At 40.0% G+C, this 21,981-nt stretch overlaps 1 protein-coding gene and 3 non-coding genes across 4 annotated transcripts; 3 read left to right on the top strand and 1 right to left on the bottom strand.

Moving 5' to 3' along the window:
* The first annotated feature begins 10,040 nt into the window (after positions 1 to 10,040).
* On the top strand, positions 10,041 to 10,112 carry TRNAC-GCA (transfer RNA cysteine (anticodon GCA)). The gene has a single exon. It is a non-coding gene; the product is annotated as a tRNA-Cys (tRNA).
* Positions 10,113 to 11,275: 1,163 nt separating this feature from the next.
* Positions 11,276 to 11,347, top strand: TRNAC-GCA (transfer RNA cysteine (anticodon GCA)). The gene has a single exon. It is a non-coding gene; the product is annotated as a tRNA-Cys (tRNA).
* A 502-nt stretch (positions 11,348 to 11,849) lies between these two features.
* TRNAC-GCA (transfer RNA cysteine (anticodon GCA)) lies at positions 11,850 to 11,921 on the top strand. Its single transcript has one exon. It is a non-coding gene; the product is annotated as a tRNA-Cys (tRNA).
* Positions 11,922 to 20,497: 8,576 nt separating this feature from the next.
* LOC148872296 (uncharacterized) lies at positions 20,498 to 21,040 on the bottom strand. The gene has a single exon (XM_088970115.1). The coding sequence runs from the start codon at positions 21,038 to 21,040 to the stop codon at positions 20,498 to 20,500; it is 543 nt and encodes a 180-aa protein (XP_088826241.1).
* Positions 21,041 to 21,981: the final 941 nt, after the last annotated feature.

The raw sequence follows: 21,981 nt of genomic DNA, 5'->3' as shown, positions 1-21,981 counted from the left end.
TATAAATTTAGATTAGTGGATTTTGTAGTTCCAATTTATATTATATTTTTAAATATTTTATAAACAATATTTTTATTTTTGTAAAAAATAAATACATTATTATTTAATATAAATTAAAATACTAAATAATAAATTATAAAACTACTAAGATACATATCATGTACAAATTTATAAATTTTAAGTACTAAAGTAGTTATTCAATTATGATTATTTTATTTGCATATTTTTGTGAGATTAAAAATCATTTGTTAATATATATTCGATGGATTATTTGTTCTATTAGTTTATAAAATTAGGGGTGTCAACGGTATTCGAAAATTTGATTTCGAATTCGATATTCAACGTAATCGAATCGAATTCGGATAATTTGAATATCTAATCGGTCGAATTCGGATATCCTATTCTTATCGAGTAATTAATCGGAATCGAATTCGGATATGACTTGATTCGATTTGATAAATATTCAAATCCGACCGATTATTCAATTCTTATATATAATATATAAAATGTTTTATATAATATATATAATAATTAAGTTATATAAATAATTTATATATTTATATACTTTATATCAATAAAATATTTATTTTATATATTTATTAATTATCTAAAATAATTAATTAATCGAGTTTGAATCGAATTGGATATTCAAATATCTAATCGGATTTGAATTCGGATATTAATTTTCAATATCCGTCGGATATCGAATCGAATTCAGATATCGGATTTTCTAATCGAATTCGAATTCTGATGTTGTTTGATCCATTCGAATTCGATCCGTTTACACCCCTATATAAAATACTAAAAAGATTGAGTATTATTCTTTTTAATTTGTACTTAGGAGTTGTTGAGTATAATATGTTCCACTTATTTGAATTGATTGTTGACATTAATGTGATTAAAAGTTAATATGTTTCGTTTATTATTATAAAGTGAATGGTGGTTTAGTAGTTAAGGGTGCATGAGTGCATCTAAGTTTTGTAGTGCTAGTGGCTCAGGTTCAAAGTACATCAGCCTCTCCTTTTTATTGTGAGTATCGATTGTCTAAATCTTGCGACTCTTGTATGAGCCCTCGATATGCCTCGTATCAAATCATATCAGTTGCACGGCATGATTGGAAGCATATGATTTCAATTTCAAATTGTAGTGTATCTTGTATCATTGCATGGAGTGTATTGTATCGATATTTTAACCCATGGTGGCAAATAGAGTTTTTCTATTAAAATCATCCAATAAGAAGTACAACAATGTCTAAAATATCTATGCAATTACTATTGAGGCTGGTTTCTATAGAAACATAATACAAATTTTCTAAACAACAAAAAAAAGTATAGAATTTAAGGTAGTAATTTTACCTTTGAACAATTGATGTGAAGGGCAAATTTGAAAAATAAATCAATTTCAGAAAAAGAGATTGGAAGGGTTTGAGCTAGCCATTTATATGAAGAAAAATTTTGAAAATAAACATTTTGGTCAAAAATAAATGTATGGGTATTTTGGACATTTTCATGCCTCATTTTAAAGGATTCTAATAAAGGGGCACTACTTGTAACTATGTCACAAAGTTCAAGAAGGTGATTGCAATTACCAAACTTCAAGGAGGTTTCAACAATTTACCCTAAAGCTCAGTTTGGAAAGAGTACAAATACAAGTTTATAGAGTGCAAAACATTGTATTTTGTATTATTTTGAATATATATGTATTTGTACTCCTTCCAAATTGAGCCTAAATACAAAAATGGTGAATACAAATACAAATATATCTGATTAAAAAAAATGCAAAAATCATCTAATTTTGTATTGATATTTTTCTACTCTTGCTGGACGATTTTTAATTGTGATAGGTATAAACATGAATCATGAATCCAGAGACTGGAATCTACCTTCTTTGCATTGAACAAGTGCAAAAATTTGTATCCAATTTTCATTTGAATGCAAATATGTCTTGGAATCCTTGATTTTATTCATTATCAATACACAAATACATTTTTATCAAACACATGCAAAAATGCACATATACACTGAATTGACATCTGTACTCTTCCCAAACACAGCCTTAATGACAATTAAACAGAACCAACCAATTTTGGACTTGTGGAGATAGGTTTAGCCAATCAGCTAAAGGGGGGTTTTGCATGTTGGTTTTTGCATGTTGGTTTTTGCTTATGGTCAATTTTCCCCAGAAGTAATGCCAGAAAATAAATAATCCCCAGAAGAAGAAAAAACAACTAAAAGTAATAAAGGTTCTCAGCTAATAAAGCTTTTGCTCTCATAATTAAATATGTAAAATAGTACATAAAATTTGAATACCAATTGGGTCATAGCTCAGTGGTAGAGCATTTGACTGATAGGGGTGGAAATGAATCAAGCATTTTTACGAGTTATTTAAGTTTAGTTCGTGAAAAGCTTAAAACGATTTGATTTAAATCAAGCTTTGAGCTGAATTTAAACTCAATATATAGATTCATTTTTTAGTCGAGTCAAGCTTGAGCCTAATATAATTCGGCTCATTAGACTCCCAAGCCTAATTCTTAAATTTGTTATATGTAAATTAAAAGAATAATTTTTATATTGGAATCGAATCAGACATCATTGAGATAGAAATTTGATTGGTTTAACATTGGAAATCTTATCCATATGATTCTATGCTCAAGCCAAAAAAGGATGGAGGCTTAGGTTATCTGTCCAGCTAAACATCGAAATCAGGTTTTAATTTTTAAAGGGGGTGTTTAACAATACGGCTGGTTTGCTACATAGGAAAATTGTATTATTTTTGCCAACATAGAAGTTGTTTTTCTGTTTTAAAAACAAAACCAACTATGCTGTTGAATATGAGATCGGCTTCGGTCAGTGTAAGACCCGTTCGAACAGATGTTAGACAGTGTATGCCCTTAGCTCCAATCAGAATGATGTATCTTATGACATTTTTTGTAAATGAATAAAGTACATATTGATTCATGTTATTATGATGTGTTTCTGTGTAATACCCTTAAACTGGACACATATGAGACTTGTGTTAGTTTAGAATATTCACAGTCGTTGGATAGATCTGGGGAGATTTATCCTGCCAAGGCTGACACTGATGTGCCACCAAGTTGGTTGGGGTGGCTTGTCTCACCTGCGAGGGTGAGACTTGATGTACATGCAGTGTGGGCTTTCTTGAAACCTTGAACCGGACTAGAATTCCAATATTGCCCTGAACCTTGGAGATTGATGGGCAAAACTGGAATGTTACACCTGATCCCCTAGACTCGATTACGATACTGCACTAGGTTGTCTTTGATATGCCAATCAGTGAGATCCTTAGAGGGCGTCAAAACCTAGGTATGTTGGGACAGTTTGAGAATTAATCTGAGTGGGTGATCATAGTGACAGGATCAGCCCCTTTGTCAGACAAAAGTAATGATCGGGGATGCACTCACTTTGATGGAAACCAAAGCTGCCGGCAACCAATTTCAATCGTTGAAATTTATTTTTGCAAAATATATATATATATATATATATATATATTATGGTTTCAAAATGTTTGCAAAATGTTTTAATTCCCGGGATCCATGTGAGTAGAGAGTGCAACACTGTTCCTTGCAGCCGAGGGGGAGGTCCTCTCTTGTCGGACAGTATTTGATCATTATAAGCTGAGAGGTTAAGTGTAAGACCATTGAAAGTAGTACCTAATGGGCTAATCTTGCATCTGCCCATAGTCCCTGGGTTTTTATAAGGTGGCTTGGCCAAGGGACCACTTAGTATAAGTGTTGGGCCCATTAAGAGCCCATAGTGATGGGCTCATTGGTTCACTGTCCATAACAGTGAATTCGGACAGGCCTTGTAACAGAGGCTTGACTAAACCCATGTGGCTTATGTGTGGATTAATGTTTGGGTCCCACGCCATACAAGAAAACCCAACTGGGCAGCAGTTTGGAAGGTTAGTGAGCACATGGACTTAATAGGCCTAAAGCCCAATTCGAACTGGTTTAATTAGATTAATTAAAGAGGGGCGGATCTGGGATTTGGATCAGTAGATAGGATAAGAAATTATCCTTATCCACTCAGAAAGTCTAGATCCAAATACATATTTGGATTTGGAAACTCATAATAAAATTAGGAGGGTTGATCTAATATGTAGATCCGCCCCTCTTTAATTAATCTAATTAAACCAATTCGTACTAGGCCCGCACTTTGCATGGCCACTCACAACACGGCCCATTTTACACCTCTATACACCACTCTTCAAATTATGAGTCCAAAAATTTTCTCCTTTTAGGCATTTAGTGTCTAAAAGAAATCTCCACACATACTTAGGGGATGTTTGAGGAAACCAGATTCAATAAGTGCAAGTCCCATATAAACAACCTTTATGGCCTTGCATTGGAAATATCTCATCATGAAATAAAGCAGATAAGTATGAAGATATCAGCAGTTATAAAGTCTGAAGGGAAGAGAGATCCATCATATGGATGGCCGAACCCTGCAGAAAGGTAGGGCGAAATTTCAAAAATTTCTCTCTCTCCCATTTGGGAATCGCATTCCCTGTTTTAGAAAATCTGCATTTTCAATGATCAATCTTGAATCAAGAACTGAATCAGATCTAAAACCAAAAGGTAGGAGAGGGAGGTACCTGATACGAAGAAACAATATCTCCCAATGAAAGTGTTCATGCCCAAGGAAAGTCCAAAGACTGCTCCCACTGAAGATGACACAGTGCAGGATGGAGCAGAATCAACAGGTGGTTCTTTCCAAAAACTGAATCCTTTAGTAAGAATTCGATGGAGAGTGAGTGAGCACGACTTCAGATTAGTTTTCTCCAAAACTGATATCAAGAACTCTTCTTGATTGCTCCTACAGTGGAAAACGAATTGGCAATGGAAACAACAGGAGGAGGGCGCAAGAGCAGAAGATAGCGCAGATCCGCCCAACAAGGCCCACACGATTGTACTAGACCATGGGCAGCACAACCCGATTTACACCTCTAGTGGTTAGGGGTGCCTGCGGTTCGATTAACCGAATCATGGGGCTTTTTTCTGAAAACCGGTAACCAAAGCCAGTTGGTTAACCGATTGACCGATTTGGTTAACCGTCAATTCAATTTATCGGTTTTTTAATTTTTTTATTTTTGCAATATATATTATAAAAATATATGTATACTGGTCACTTCCATTAACCATCGGTTTTCTATATTGGTTAATCAAAACCGAATCGGTACCTTCATTTTTTTCTCACCCCTAATCGTGGTGTCTAGGTCCAGAATACTTCAATGTACTAGATGGGTACTTGGATAATGGATATGGCTGGAACGTGGATAGGGTGTCTTTTTCTTTTTGCTAGGGTTGTGCCAATATCTCGTTGACATTTGGGCCGTGCTGAGGTGAAGGGTTCTTTTTCTTTTCTTTTTTGTTGAAAGATTTATGAGACCAATGTTGTCTCTGAAGCGATAATCTTCTGTCGGTGACTCATGCAGTCATACTGAACCTCTGGCCTCTGGGGCACCTTCTCATAATGATTGCTGCGGTTCGAACACACTGTCTATTTTAATTAAAAAATATATTAAAAATTAAAAAATTAAAACAAAAAATGATTGACCGCTTAATCTAATGAATCGTTGATCAAATCTACAGTTTTTTTTTACGCAAAAATGGTTTTACAGTAAAACGGAACTAATTGCTGGTTCTCGAATCAACTGGTTCGGTCCGGTCCAGTCTGGTCCTGTTCTCAAAACCATGGCTGATAACACGCTGGGGCAGCTTTATTATTACCTCTCGGTTGGTCTTGCAATTAGATAACCTAAAACATGGTCAATTATTCCATAATTTTTTTAAACCTTCTCTTGTATCTAATAAATAAATTAATTAAAGCTCAGTTGAGAAAGAATACAAAGATAAATATGTAGAATACAAAGCCTTGTATTTTGTATTATTTTATATATTGGTATTTGAATAGCATCAAGAGTTAAACTAGGTTTAAAAATGATAAAGATATTATATATTTTTAATAAAATTGATTAAAACGATTTATTTTATTTTATTTTATATCATTCACAATGTGAATAATTAAATCCTGTCGAATCCGATCATATTAGATTGAGACAATTGGATACCATTTGCAGCACCAGCACCATCACTAGGGTTTTGACATTTTTTGGTAGAAAGGGTTTTGACAAAGGACCTATGGCTTAGCCCAGAAATTTCGGCTACCATTCTCAGTTGTTTGATTTTTTTTTTTTTAATTCTAAATTACCTTGTTCCTATTTATTTGAATGATTTAAGATTCAATTAATTTTCTAAATATAATATTGAAGTCCTCTCGATCGACTCTAATAGATCATCGCAAGATTCTGATTGCAACAAAGACCCTTTTTGAAATTTCATTTGCAACAAATACCCCACTGAACTTTCATTTGCAACAAAGACCCTTTTGAAATTTCACTTTTGTGGTAAATACCCCCTAACCATTAAGTTGCAAATGACGAAATGAAGTTAAATTACCAAAATTTTCACCTAAACTTTTCTTATTTTCTTTTCCTCACCCTTTTCTCTTAAACCCTAATTGTCCAAAAATAACTCCATTTTCTTCAAATGAAACCAACTAAAATAACAAGAATCGTTTCACTGGCATAGATTTCTTTCTTTCTTTTTTAATTCTTGATTCATTTCACTGACATGAATTTCTTCATTTTAGAATATAAAAATTATCCACTCATATAGCTAGAAATCTGCAAGAATATATTAGAGCAACTGAGAGGACTTAAATGTCATATTAGGAAACTAATTGAATCATAAACCATTCAAATAAATAAGAAAGGGTAGTTTGGGGATTTAAAAAATTTTAAATAGTTGAATGAAAATCTTTTTTTGAAGTTAAGGACGGAACTGTAATAGAGGAAAGTAGTCATCACAAATAGAAAGCTTAAAAGGTCATTGTGGCAAATGAAAGTTCAGGGGTATTTGTCACTAACCCCATAGTATAGGGCGTCTCTGTAATTTACCCATTTTTATATTTTAAGATGAAGAAGCATGTTCTTTTTTTAATGTTAGTGAAATTATTCTATTTATTTTAATTGGTTTTATTTGAAGAAAATGGAGGTACTTTTAGTTTAATTGGGGTTTAAGAAAAAAAGCAAGGAAAAGAAAATAAGAAAAGTTCAAGTGGGTATTTTGATAATTTAACGCATTCCATCATTTGACTTAACGACTAAGGGGTAGTTGTTATAAACTGAATGTTCAAGGGCGTTGTTGCAAATGAAAGTTCAGAAGGCAATTACATTGTGTGACCACGTCCCAAGACAAAACCGAGACCCTAATTGATTTTTGAACACTCTAGCAATGTTTTAAAAAATGATATGGAATTGGAACCATTCTAGCCACTGATTTCTGGGTCGACGAATCAACCATCTGGTTTGAACGAATAGCCCATTTTGACAAAATAAAATAAAAAATAATTAAAATTAAAAACAACCAAAAAATGTTGAATGGGTCGATGGTTTGACCATCTGGTTCAATGGTTCATTGACCAATTTAACAATTTTTGGCTAAGGACCAGGTTTGGGGTAAAACAGAACTAGTTGCTTGGACGATTCCCAGGCCGAATGATCCAGCCATCCGAGTCAACGATGGCTTACCATGCATGCTGGTATACGGTGAAAAAGACAATATCACATCAAGGTGGCGTTTGATTAAAACACTGGGGTGTCCAAAAATCTCTGGGGAATCTAAAGTTTGTCTTCCAATGCTTTAGGAAATGTGATCTCGTGGCATATTATTCAAATAGTATAAGCTGTGTTTGGTTGCAGTGCAAATGATTTGGCTGCACGGTTTGATTTATTTTTGTTTTAAATTTTATTTTATTTTGTTTGGTTGCACTAATAATGAAGTAAAATAAGACTTAAACTACAATAAAATAAAATCCAAAACAAAATTAAACAAAAATTTACATTTTTTCTTTCATTTGCACTTTCATGCATTTGTACTAGTGCAAATAAAAATACACTACAAAAAAAAAAAGCTGTAGCAAGTAACAACTAAATGAAAGTGATGAGGGCAGATTTGGCCCTCCAGTGAAATTGTGACACGTGGCACCTCGTGACAACTAGGAAAGCACCCAACAACAAACTTATGAAGTTGGTGACCCACCCGAGTACCAGTCTGGCCGGCCTAGCGTGACCTGCGCGCGGCCTGACGCGCGCCTGCGTGAACTGCGCGCGGCACACGCGACCTGCGCGGCGCGCGTGCGTTCTAGCTCGCGGCCTGCGCGAACTGCACGCGGCCTAGCTCGCGGCCTGGGCAGGGCCTGCGCGAACTGCGCGTGGCCTAGCTCGCGGCCTGGCGCGCGGCCTGCACGAACTGCGCGCGGCCTGCGCGACCTGGCCGAACTAGACCAGCCTAGCGCATGATCCGGCCAAGCCGCCCATAAGGCGCCCACCGACAAACCTGGCCTAGACACTGACCCGCCAACTGACATAGGCGCCAGCTTAACGACCTAGTCTAGACACTGGCCCGCCGACTGACACAGGCGCCAACCTAACAACCTGGCCTAGACACTGACCCGCCGACTGACGCAGGCGCCCCCCTGACAACCCGGCCTAGGCGCCGACCTGGCCGCCTGACACAAGGGCCAGCCTGACGACCTCGAGGAGTTCACCGCCATACCCCAGTTTTGACAGGATGCGACGAGTCTTACCGTTTGGAGGCTTTTCACCCACCTAACCCGCGAGGACTTTGGTATATAAAGACCTCACCCCCCAAAGGGGAGGGGATGAAAAAAAGGGAAGTAACCCCTGCTCTCTAGCTCTCTCATATTATCTTCAAAGCTCTCTACAATAAGAGTGCTAACTTAAGCGTCGGAGAGCCCCCGCTGGGAAAATACCCCCAGGACCTCTGATTCAGTTCTTGCAGGTCCTTCAGCTCCCGCCGCCTACAAAGAGGAGGAAAAGATGGAGTTCTCGGAGGTCCCTCAGCTCCTGCCACCTACAAAGAGGAGGAAAAGATGGAGTTCTCACAGGTCCCTCAGCTCCCGCCACCTACAAAGAGAAGGAAAAGATGGAGTTTTCGCAGGTCTCTCAGCTCCCGTCATCTACAAAGAGGAGGAAAAGATGAAGTTCTCGCAGGTCCCTCAGCTCCCGCAGCCTACAAAGGAAAGAAGACCACCTCATGTTGAGGGCAGTCGGTTCGCGCCGCACCAGGGAGCTCCAGCATTCTCTAAGTCACCGGCCGCCTAGTAGGCAGTTCGCCACCAGGCAATTCGCCACCAGGTAGTTCGCCATCGAGCAGCTCACCACCGGGCAGTTCACCACCAGGCAGTTCGCCACAAGGCAGTTCGCCACCAGGCAGTTCCCACCAGGTAGTTTGCCACCAAGCAGTTCGCCACCAGGCAGTTCCCACCAGGTAGTTTGCCACCAAGCAGTTCGCCACCAGGCAGTTCGCCACCAGGTAGTTCGCCACGAGACAGTTCGCCACCGGGCAATTCGCCACCAGGCAGTTTGCCCCCAGGCAGTTCTCCACCGAGCAGTTCGTCAGTAGGCAATTCACCACCAAGTAGCTCATCACTAAGGCACGCCACCACTGGGTCAAATAACGAGGTACTTAGCCAAAAAATTTTACATCACAAAACATTGGTACGTGACCGAAAACGATTACATTAGAAAGGTTATAAAAAACAGTAGCAACTGAAAGAGCACTATAGATCAATATCATAGACCTTGAACAATTTATTGTCAAAACCCGTGGCCATGGGAGCAATTTATTCTACTTAATTAAAGAAATAACAATTAAGCAGAACCAACCAATTTTTAGACTTGAGGAGATAGGTTTGGCCAATAACCTATTAGGCTACTACTGGGACATGTTGGTTTCAGGTTATTGTCAATAATCCCCAGAAGTAATGCCATAAAAAAAGACAATTGAGTACACTGTGGTAGAGCATTTGACTGCATTATATTGGGTCCATAGCTCTAAAAGAAAGGGGATAGAGGTTCTCATTGATTATTGTCATAAACCTTCTGCTCTCAGGTCCAATTAAAATAATTAATCGCCTAACATTTCAACACCAAATGGGTCCATAGCTTAGTGGTAGAGCATTTGACTGCAGATCAAGAGGTCACCGGTTTGAACCCGGTTGGGCCCTTGTTTTCATGTTTTATTAATTTTTTCTAACAATTCTCCTTTAATATTTCTCTTGATTTGGCATCTGTTTGGAACCGTTGCTGTTGTTCCAGAAAATGGCACCACATCAGCGCCATGTAAGAAAAAATGGTGCTCTAGAAAATAATTTTCTGTTTGGAACTGTTTTTCCATAGAAAACGGTGCTCTAAGCCATGCAGCTCGTTGCTGCCAATAAGACAGTGATGTGGCAGTGGATAATGGGTAAAAGTGCAAAAAACATTTCCTGGAGCATTAATACCGAACAGAAAAAGTTGTTGCTCCAGGAAACGTCCTACTTGGCAGCAACAACTTCAAACAAAAAAAAAGGCACCGTTTTTTGAAAAAACAGTGCTCCAAACCACACATCAGCAGCTGCAACTGCAGCATCGATGCCATACATATCAAATAACTTAGAACTAGCTTTATTATTATTACTATTATTAGTGTATATATATATATATATATATATATATATATAAGACCCCTGGAATATAATCAGATTGGATCTTTTTGGCTCTATTTAGGATCCATTTGGTTTGTAGTCAGAATCGAAATCGGAATGATCTATTTCTATGATCTGTTTGATTTTGATAGGAACAGAAATTGGAATGGGATTTCATTCCCAAAGGAGGGGAGGGAATGATCATTCCCTCAAATAAGGGACTGCCCAATTCCGTCCAACCAAATAGTTAGAATTGGAATGGGCCATCCCAATTCCAATTCCAGATTCATATTCCCACGAACCAAATGGGACCTTAATTGTTTAGGAGATGGATTTAGCTACTCAGATTCAGAACCACATGTAAATGTTTGGTTAATCATCCAATCATCTGGTCATCCCTAGAGGAAAAGAAATGAGAGAAGAAGAAGTTCTCACTCTTTATATAAATTTTTCTCTCGGTTTCAAGTTGGAGCTTGAAAGACAAAATTAGGGTAATTGCATATGCTGATAAATTCTTGGGTTGGCAAAGAGTTGTACACAATTAACAGTAGACCCGGACCGTAACCTGTATTACTATTACTCAGAAGTAATGACAGAAAAAAAAAATAAAAATAAAACAGTAGTAAAGGTTTGCAGTTAATAAAACGTTTGCTCTCATGAACAAAATACATGAAAATAATTCTATAAGGTTTTAATAGCAGTTGGGGTTCATAGCTCAGTGGTAGAGCATTTGACTGCAGATCAAGAGGTCACTGGTTCGAACCCGGTTGGGCCCTTTCTTTTCTCATGATGGATGAATTTTTTTTTTAATATTTCTCTGTTTGGTTAGGAGATGGATTTAGTGATCAGTTTCAAATTTCATATCTTATTGTATCTTTAAAAATTTGATACGAGATATGGTGGAAAATCAATTGTATAATTTTTTTCTATCCCATGAAATAAGTCTTCTTTCACCCCCAAATGACTCTAAAACTGCAAGGCTCATTCCTAAAGTGCTAGATATGCAAAAATTTGCAAAAACAAGTGTTGTTAATTTTTTGGAGATTTTTTAAATTTTGAAAAAATATGGCAAAAATAGGTAATTTTTTCAATTTTTTATAATATCTTATGATTTTTCCTTGAATGTTCAAATTTATATTGATCTACATTTCTTACATTCAAAATCATATTTTTTTTTGTATCATGAGCAGATCTATGGAAATTTCATGAAGATATTTGAGGAAAATATAAATTAACAAAAAATTTGAAAATAATTCTATAAGATTTCAATAGTAGTTGGGGTTCATAGCTCAGTGGAAGAGCATTTGACTGCAGATCAAGAGGTCACCGATTCAAACCCGGTTGAGCCCTTCTCTTTTCTCATGTTCGATGAGTTTTTTTAATATTTCTCTTGCTTTGGTTAGGAGATGGATTTAGTGATCAGCTTCAAATTTCATATCTTATTGTATCTTTAAAAAATTTGATATGTGATACATTGGAAATCAACTGTATCATTTTTTGCTACCGTATTGGATTGTAGCGGGGATGTTGTATTGAGACATATTTGTTGTGTATTGGACTGATACACTATGAAAAAGGTACAGTCAAAAACTAAAAAAAAAAATAAAGGAGAAAACAAGTTTATTTCCCATGAAATAAGTCTTCTTTCACCCCCAAATGACTTTAAATCTGCAAGCCTCATTCCTAAAGTGCTAGATATGCAAAAGTTTGAAAGAAACAAACGTGAATTGTTAATTTTTTTAGAGATTTTTCAAAATTTTGAAAAAATATGACCAAAATAGGTAAGTTTTTCAATTTTTTATAATATCTTATATTTTTTCCTTGAATGTTTAAATCTATATTGATCTACATTTCTTACATTCAAAATCACATTTTTTTTTTTGTATCATGAGTAGATCTATGGAAATTTCATGAAGATATTTGAGGAAAATATAAATTAACAAAAAATTTGAAAATATAATTTTTTTCTCTACCTATAAAGACTTAATATGTTTTAGATCTATGGATTTATCTATCATTTCCATAGAACAATTGAAATTTCTTCTTTAATAGCTATTTTTTGAATATATTGTATAATGCTTATTTATTAATTATAATATTTGAAAACAAATAAATAATTATTATTTAAATAATAAATAATTATTAATTATATTTTCACTTAGAAGTTGTGTCCATGCATGTTTTATGATTGGATAGGAGAGTTGGGTTTTTCACATCACATAAAACTTAAGAATTATTAAGCATAGTTTTTTTTAATGAAATTATAATCAACTACACTGTATTTCTTCATAAAACCATTTAAGTATATTAATTTAATGTACATATACCTCATTGTGGTCTTATATTTAGTATTTTTATTTATTAAAATATTTATAGTGCTTTCATGCGTATCTTATGATTTTTATGATTTATTAACTTTTTTTTGAAGAATTTTCAAATTTTGAAAAAATATGGCAAAAATAGGTAAGTTTTTCAATTTTTTATAATATCTTATGATTTTTTTCCTTGAATGTTTAAATCTATGTTGATCTGCATTTCTTACATTCAAAATCACATTTTTTTTGTGTGTCATGATATCTATGGAAATTTCATGAAGATATTTGAGGAAAATATAAAATTAACAAAAAATTTGAAAATGTAATTTTTTTCTCTCTACCTATAAAGACTTAATATGTTTTAGATTTATGGATTTATCTATCATATCCATAGAATAATTGAAATTTCTTCTTTGATAACTATTTTTTGAATATATTGTACAATGTTTATTTATTATAATATTTGAAAATAAAAATAAAAATAATTACTAATTATATTTCACTTAGAAGTTGTGTCTATGCATGTTTTATGATTGGATAGGAGAGTTGGGTTTTTCCCATCACATAAAACATAAGAATTATAATTTATAAATTATAGTTAAGAATAGTTTTTTAATGAAGTTATAATCAACTACACTGTATTTCTTCATAAAACCATTCAAGTATATTAATTTAATATACATATACCTCATTGAGGTCTTATATTTAGTGTTATTAATGTATTTTTATGATTTACTAAAATATTTATGGTGCTTCCATGCGTATCCATGTGTGTCATAATTTTTCTCCAATATAAATGTGTTTTCGAGGCGTATCCCGATACATCTCCTAAAGTTGCCTTGTTTCAGTTTCAATTTGAAAGGCACAAAAGTAATTTTGTATATGTAGGTAAAAAGTTTAGGCAAACTTGGTAGAGTACAATATACAAGGTTTTGCATTGTATATCTTTGCATTTGCATTTGTGTTCTTTTCAAACTGAGCCTTCCGGTCTAAGAGTGGTCATTTTATGAGAAAAAGCAAGGATTAAGGATTGTATTCAGTCCAAGTCCAAGGTTCAACAATATATTAAATAGGAGAGTTATTGATATTGGCCATTTTTGAAGGATAATACCCTTTTTAGAGGTTAGAGATGTTGTCTCAATCACTAAATTATGAGGTCTTGTTTACGGTAAATGATTTATCTAGGTAAATACACTTTATCTGGGCAAGTGTTTCCTATCTAGAGAAGGGCACATGTTAGTGTTTTCTTTTATTCCCCAAGTAAAGGTGTACAATAACTGAATTATCCAAAAAGAAATGTGACATTCTAAAAGAATAATATTGTAACATCACCAATTAGCAATTTTCGATGCATATGGGTAATTAATTTATTCAAGTATGAGGAGAGTATTTCTTTCCTAGGTAAATGAGTCGCCTGGAAATTGTTCCTTTTCACAGGACCTACTAATATCCGAAAACGAACATGGGTTTATTTCTTTTCCATGGGACCTACCAACTTATCCATCCCTACTTCCTAGAAAATAAATGAGGCCTAAAAAATCAGGTGCTGTTTGGCAAGTCTTTTTAAGAAGATTTTTCGACAACCCAAATGGTAAAAAGATGTAATGAATTTTTGGAATTGTCTTTAAAGATGAGAACCATTTGGTAAGTATCCTAATCTTCTATGTTCTATTGAGCAATTGTTAAACAAAAGATCTTAGGCACAATAAAAATAGGAAGCTTCTAGATTTTTTTTATCATTTTGGGCTTCCATGAACTTTTTAGAGCATTGCTCTTTTCAGGTTCCTGTCCTTCTTTGCCAAATGAACCAAAAGTTGGTTAATTGTTCTTCCAAAGTTTGAAAAACCCTAAAATCCATACATAAAGACTTGACAAATGCTCCCTTAAATCAATGAGTATTGCCTTTTTTTTTCTGAACATTTATACAAATTTTGCATATTGTATATTTCAATACGTCTTTTCTCTTTTCTTCTAGACAAGGAAACAAACATATTAATACTTTGAACCTTGGTTGTTTGATCCGGTCCATCCATCCCGAGACCCTGGATAGTTAGGAGTTGGGACCAACATTGAGTTATGACCTTTTTATATGTAGATAAAAAATTTAGTTAAATCAAGTGTGAAATTCTAATAGATTCATAGCTCAAAGAGCAATAAGAAATGTTGATGCTCGGATTGGTTGAGGACAACAAGGTAATTTCACTCCCGAGCTTCGATGGAGATGGCTGAGGCTCCAAAGTTCTAGAGAAGGGGAAGGCGAGGCCGAGGATTATCTCGAGGCAGAAGGTCTTCTTTAGATACTATAGGAGCTGAAAGCTAGCACCGAGTACGGTGTGCAAGGGATCCGATGGAGGTGTCAGAGACCTTGGTTGGGTACCCGAGGCAAGGACTCCGATGATGAAGTTAATATGGGGGTTGAAGAGAGGGATCTGGTGCAAATGAGGGCTCTGAAGAGGGTGCTCGTATACACTAGGCTCCTAGGAGGTAAGGTCCTTCACTTAAGTTTTGAGTTAAAGCTAGTATTCAAAGGATCCTTTACCTAGAGGGGGGTACCCCGTATTTATACTTGAACTACTTGGAGGTTGGTGGAGATGGACACCCCCGATGAGCTCCGTACGAGTGGGGACACTAGGGCGCTTTGCTATTGGCTCCGTATGAGGGGAGCAAGGTAGCCCCTGTCGTGTTGGATCGAGAACCTGGCTAGCATCCGTGGGTTGGGCCAGGTTACCCTACATCACTTGCCTCCCACTCTCGAGGCCGAGGCAGATACTTCGGATTCAACCAAGGGGAGTAGCAATGGTGGGCGCTAGTGGGCCTCGGGCTAAGGGGTACCCTGCAAAGGCGGCAAATTTCTCGTGCCTTCGTTCAGTTCGTCTTTCTCGAGCGGGGAACAAGGTTTCTAGCGAGCTTCGACCTTCTAGGAAGGTCAAGCGGCAGAGCCTTGGGAGAGCCAAGCCCATGCCTTCTCGTACTAGCGGCTCGAAGGTGCATGCTGCGTTGGCGTCTCGGGCTGGCACATGGGGACCGTGTCCAACACGGATTCAAAGACCAGGTGATATTACCATATCCAGAATGGCCTTCCGGGTAGGCCGGTGTGAGCATTTGCTGGGTTAAAGGGCCTGAACTGGCGGATCGTGACGACTGGGTCAATTGGTTTTCCTGGGATGTCATTTCATCTTCCGAGGGCCCGCGGCTAGGGATAAGATGCGGTTGGATTGCTGATGCAGAGGTCCCCACAGCCATTGGATCTATTGCGATCTAAGCCATTGCATGGGCATCGTTTCATCTTCTGAGGTTGGGCATCGAGTGGTGTGCTGCGGTTGGGTTGTGGAAGGAAAGGTTTCTTGGCCGTTGGATTCGACGAGATCTAGGCTGTTCATTCTTCTTTAAATAGGGGCCTTAGTGTCAATTTTTCTCCGTCATTTGTCTCTAGGCAACCTCGCATTCGAGTGAACCACTACTCCCAGAGCTTTGATTTTCTAGCACAACTTGTCTTCCTCCTTCCCTTCATCTTTAGGTAATTCTTTTCACCATGTCTCATTTTGATTCTAGCCCGGAGTGTTGTGAGCTTCCGATTGGCTTGGAAGGGAGTTCTCCTTCGACTTCATTCTCTTCTTCCCCAGGTTCCTTGGTAATTGTTCCCCCTCGGCGGGAGGTGGTGGTGCTAAAGGGGAGGATAGCCTCTGGGGGTGCCAAGGGTAGCCACCGAGGCAGTGACGCTCCCTGTGAGAGCGCCACATCAGTGACATCGAGGGAGCAGGAGGGTTCCCCCCCAAGCCGAGGGGAGGAGACCCCAGATCTTGCCCCAGGGATGGTGGCCGAAAGTGCTGCCCAAGGGGCGGCCAGGGCTGATCTTCCACGTTTGGAGTTCAATAGTTCGCTGGATGTGAATCAGATTAACTCCCTGGATACGTAGTACTTCATACCTCGAACTTACACCGTTAGGGTGCCCGATGTAGGTGACCGGCCGTGGACTCCCGAGGAGGGGGAGATCTGGGTCTACCAACACTTCCTCCAGTTTGGCCTTAGATTCCCCCTTCACCCTCTAATCTCCAAGTTGTTGAGGTGGTATGGGATCACCCTCAGCCAATTAGTACCCAACACTCTTAGGACCATGGTCGCCATGCTAGTGGTGGCTCAACTTCAGGGGGTGGAGCTGATGCCGAAGCTCTTCCAAGCTATGTTGGTGCTAAGGAAGCATAGTTCTAAGGCTGGTATGTACTATTTCCAACCCCATAAGACTAAGCCCGTAGACAACCCTTCGGGATGGGGAGAGGCTTGCTTGACGGTGGAGAAGAGTGCCTCCCTGCTTCGGGATGAGGAGGCTACTGATCTAGCTCACCTACTCATGCTGTGGAGAGTCCAAAACCAGCCCTTGGTGGAGGAGGAGCTCCCGCTGGTGATCGCAGGGCTCAATCCTGGTTCACTCGGTAGGAGAGGTGTTGTAGTTTTTTTTTTTCTTTAACACGTTCCTTGTCTTTGGCTTGCTGTATTGATGCCTTCTTGTTTATTTGCAGAGGTACCCATGGACGCCCAGAAGCTCTTGGTAGAGAAGGCTTGGGACAAGCAGAGGGCTTAGGCTTAGAAGAAGGCCGGAGAGCAAACTCCGAAGGGCTCGACCAAGGGAAAGCCTGTAAGGAATGACCGGATTACCGCCCTCCACCAAGGGGAAATGCACAACATGTCCCTGTCAACCGAGGGGACAAGGGCAAGAGGCTAGGGGCCGAAGAAGATAGGAAGCCGGTAGCCGAAGGCAACAAGAGGCTGACAAATCGTGCGAAGGGGTCAAAGCTAGTCAGATGATGCCGGTTCTTGAAGTTGAGGCTAGGAAGAAGAGGCCCGCCAAGGGGACACCAAAGGGGCAGCCGCCGACGAAGGTGGCTCATCAAGAGCACCTTGCTAGGGGTTCTATTGAAGAAGCTCCCTACAAAGAAGAGCTCCAGGGGGACCGCATCTGCCCCCACTTCCTTGCAAGGGGTTGTTGAAGAGGCCAGGCAGCCCACAAAAGTTTTCCACCACAGTGGTCCATCTACGAGGGGGATTCTATTACAGAGAAGGGGGTCAAGAAGGCCTTGATGAGCAGGGTGATTCTGCTGAGCGATCTCTTTGAGATGATGCAGAGTGACCCTCAGTTAGTTTACAACAAGGGACTTTACCACGTGGACGAGGTACGTTTCTTGCCCTTTTCTCTTCGTGATTTCCCCATTTTTTTGTGGCATTATTGATGGCACTTGATGCAGGTCTACCACCACTTAATCAACCTAGGAGATCGAATGGGCCTCACCTTGGAGCGTTTGGAGAAGATTAACGATAAGCTCCAAGTGAAGGTTGCCACCGCCAAGAGCAACTGAGACAAGTTTAGGGCTGCCCACAAGGACGAGCAACAACTCCTGGTGACCTTGGAGGATGACCTGAAGGCTACAAAGGCTCGCCTCGACAAGCTACAAGAGGCTCTGAAGACATTTGAGGAGGAGAGGGATCGTCTCAACAACCTCTCCATAGAGTCCAGTCATAGGGCGAGGCGGGCTGAGGAACGAGCAGCCGAGGCGGACAAGCGGACGGCTAAGGCTAAGAAACGTGCGGTCGAGGCGGACAGGCAGGAGTTTGAGGTCGAGAGGTGGGTAGCCGAAGTGGTTGAGGCTTTCAAGCTCTCTGCCAAGTACTAGAATGCCCTCGTCGAGTATGCTTCTGCGAGCTACCTAGACGGGATCAAGGACAATAAGAGGGTGGTCCAACAAGTGATGCCCGAGTTTGATGTTGATGGGCTAAAGGTAATCCCTGACTCTCCTTCAGCTTCGGTTGCGATCGTTGATGAGGCTTCCGAAGGCGTCGAGGTCTCTACTCCCCCTCCTCCGGCCGGTGGTGATGCTTAGTGGGGCTCTTTTGCCATTCTCTCCTTTTTCTCTCTTTTTTTTTGTGATTGTAAATGTGTTCGGCCTAAGAGGCCATAAAACTTTTTTGTAAAGGCTCAATACTTGAAGTTAATGAAAAAATCATGCATTCTTCTTGTACATTGTGCTCCTTTTGTTTTGTGCATTGTGTTCTCCCTTTCTTTCTTCTTTCTTTTTTTTTCCTTCGCCGAGGGGTCCCTGCCCCTTCCAACGATGAGACCACAGGGCACACACAAAAAGTAGCTTATACTGGCTCGTTATACGCACGCCTTAGGTTGTTAGGTGGGAGAGGCCGAAGTAGAGCTGCACAACTGATGTGCGGCTCACTTGGCCTAATTCCTTCTTAGTGTTCACTTAGGCAAGGCCAAGGTGGCCTACTGAAATGTGGGGGAGAGGTCGAGGCAGAGTTGAAGCTTGCCTAGCTCCCTTCCTCTCGTGGTTGCTTAGACAAAGTCGAAATGACATTTTGAGGAGGTCAGGGTCTCGAGTTGAGGCGAACCATCGAGTTAGTCGGGGTTGCCGCCTTTAGTTAATCGCGCTGTGTATAAGACCAAGAGGCCATCGGTTGCTATGCCGGGCAGTGAGGCATGCGAGGCCTCAGCCATCCTGGGTAATCTGACGAAATGTTAGGGTGTTCGCTATTAGTAATATGCTCTGGCAACAGTTCGACATGAGCGCATGCTCTAAGTGCCTCATTGTTCTCAACTTCACTGTATGCTTTAGTTCAAAGCATTGGTTGGTCGATCTCTGTTGGGATAACTGCTTCTGTATCGTAGGTCAGGCTGAACGGGGTCTCTCCCGTGGCCATCTGAGGTGTGGTTCGGTATGCCTAGAGGACATTGTTTAGCTCATCATCCAACAAGCCTTTGGCTAGGTCTAGTTTGGTATTCAGTCCATCCAAGATTGTCCTACTGGTGACCTCGACTAGGCCATTTGTTTGGGAGTATCCAACCGAGGTGTACTGTTTGGGAGTATCCATCTGACGAAATGTGGGGGAGGCCGAAGCAATAAATAACATCTTTCTAGAAGAAGCTCTAAACTTCTTGAGCTGTAATGGTAGCCAGGGGTTTGGCTTCTACCCACTTGGTGAAGTAGTCCACAGCGATGACGAGGTATTTCTTACCCCCCGTTGCTTGAGGAAAGGGGCCGAGGAAGTCCATCCCCCACTTGGCAAAGGGCTAGGGATTGCTAAGAGACGAAAGGGTTGTGGCTGGTTGATGACTGAGGTTAGCATGTCTCTGACATTAATCGCACCTTCGTATTAGCTTGGTTGCATCCTTGTGAAGAGTTGGCCAGAAGTACCCCTACCTTAGTTTTTTTGGGCTAGGGCTCAACCACCAAGGTGGTTACCGTAGATGCCTTCATGAATTTCTCGGAGCACGTATTCACCCTCCTCCTGACGGAGGCATCGAAGGTGAGTCAAGGTGAAGGATCTCCTATACAACTTTCCCTCTAGAAATGTGTAGTGTGTTGCCTAACGTTGGAGTCATCTAGCTTCATTCCTGTCATCGAGCAATCGTCCTGTTAGTAGGAAGTCGATGATGGGGTCCATCCAAGATGGTTCGGCCTCTAGCAGGAGTACTTGGGCTTCTATAGAGGGTCGAGGTAGCTTCTCCATGTGGATAGTGCGATCGAGTGTTGCGTCCGAGGTACTTTCCAACTTAGAGAGGGTACTGGCTCTTGCGTTCTCGGCTCACGGTACTTGTTGCAGGGAGGAGCACTAGAAGTGGCGGGCTAGCTCTTGAACTTTGGTGAGGTACTTCGCCATACTTTGTTCTCTGGCCTCATACACACCGTTGACTTGATTCAATCCCAACTGCAAATCTCTGAAGACTTTGATCTGCTTGGAACTAAGATCCCTAGCGAGCTGTAACCCTGCGAGGAGGGCCTTGTACTTGGCTTCATTGTTGGATGTTGGGAAGTCGAATCTCAACGTGTATTCTATGATAGCGTTGTTGGGGGTGAGGAGGATGAGGCCCACTCCCCTTCCTTTGGCATTGGATGAACCATCAACAAAGAGTCTCCATGCTGGATGGGCTTCCTCGGCTGGGTGTGCCTCTTCTAGTTCATCTTCCAGGTATCGGTCGAGGGATCTATTGAAAGTGCACTCTGTTACAACATCAGCCAAGGCTTGTGCTTTAATTGTGGGCCTCGGCTGGTACTGGATGTTAAACTCAGATAGTTCGACTGCACACTTGAGTAGGCGTCCCAAGGTCTCAGGCTTGGCGAGGACGACCTTAAGGGGTTGGTTTGTCAGAGCCATAATGGTGTGAGCTTGAAAATATGACCTGAGCTTTCTGGTCGAGATAACGAGGGTGAAGGCTAACTTCTTCACTTCGGGGTACTTGGTCTCGGAATCGCAGAGAACCTTCCTGACATAGTATATAGGTCTCTAGACTCTGTCATCTTTTACCAGGACCGAGCTAATGACTTTGTTCCCCACTGAAAAGTATAAGTACAATGTTTCTCTTGATGCTAGTCGGGGGAGGAGGGGAGGTGAGGCAAGGTATAGCTTTAGCTCTTCGAAGGCGCGCTGGCATTCCTCTGTCCACTAAAAATCTTTCATCTTCTTGATGGCGCGGAAGAAGGGAAGGCGGCGGTCAGCTGACTTTGACATGAAGCGGTTGAGAGCAGCTATTCTGTCGGTGAGCCTTTGAGTCTCCTCCATCGACCGAGGAGCGCCATGTCTAGTATGGCCTATATCTTGTCCGTGTTGGTTTCAATGTCTCTTTGGGCGACGATGAAACCCAAGAATTTGACTGAGGTGACACCGAAGGAACACTTGCTTGGGTTAAGCTTCATGTTGAACTTGCATAAAGTGTCAAAGGTTTCGGCCAGGTCCAAGGTCTGTGCTTTGGTTTTCAGGCTCTTCAATACCATGTCATCTACATATGCTTCGACGTTCTTCCCCATCTAGTTCTTAAACACCTTGTTGACAAGACGTTGGTAGGTGGCCCCTGCATTCTTGAGTCCGAACGGCATCACTTTGTAGCAATATGTGTCATGCTCGGTGATGAACGAGGTCTTCTCCTCGTCCTCAGGGTGCATCTTTATTTGGTTGTATCCGGAAAAGGCATCTATGAAGTTGAGTAGCTCGTACACAGTAGTGGCGTCGACAAGGTGGTCTATCCTTGGTAAAGGAAAACTGTCTTTCAAGCAGGCTTAGTTAAGGTCTATGAAGTCAATATAGATCCGCCATTTCCT

The sequence above is a fragment of the Nelumbo lutea genome, chromosome 2 (genome assembly GCF_056320005.1).
Source record: "Nelumbo lutea isolate HS-2025 chromosome 2, American lotus-T2T, whole genome shotgun sequence".
In the NCBI taxonomy this organism is placed as follows: Eukaryota; Viridiplantae; Streptophyta; class Magnoliopsida; order Proteales; family Nelumbonaceae; genus Nelumbo; species Nelumbo lutea.
Note: the sequence above shows the minus strand (reverse complement) of the source record. Positions and strands in the feature narration are given on the sequence as shown.

Excerpts from the sequence above, each read along its gene's own strand:
- LOC148872296 (XM_088970115.1), bottom strand. The coding sequence starts at position 21,040 with ATGGCTCTGACAAACCAACCCCTTAAGGTCGTCCTCGCCAAGCCTGAG.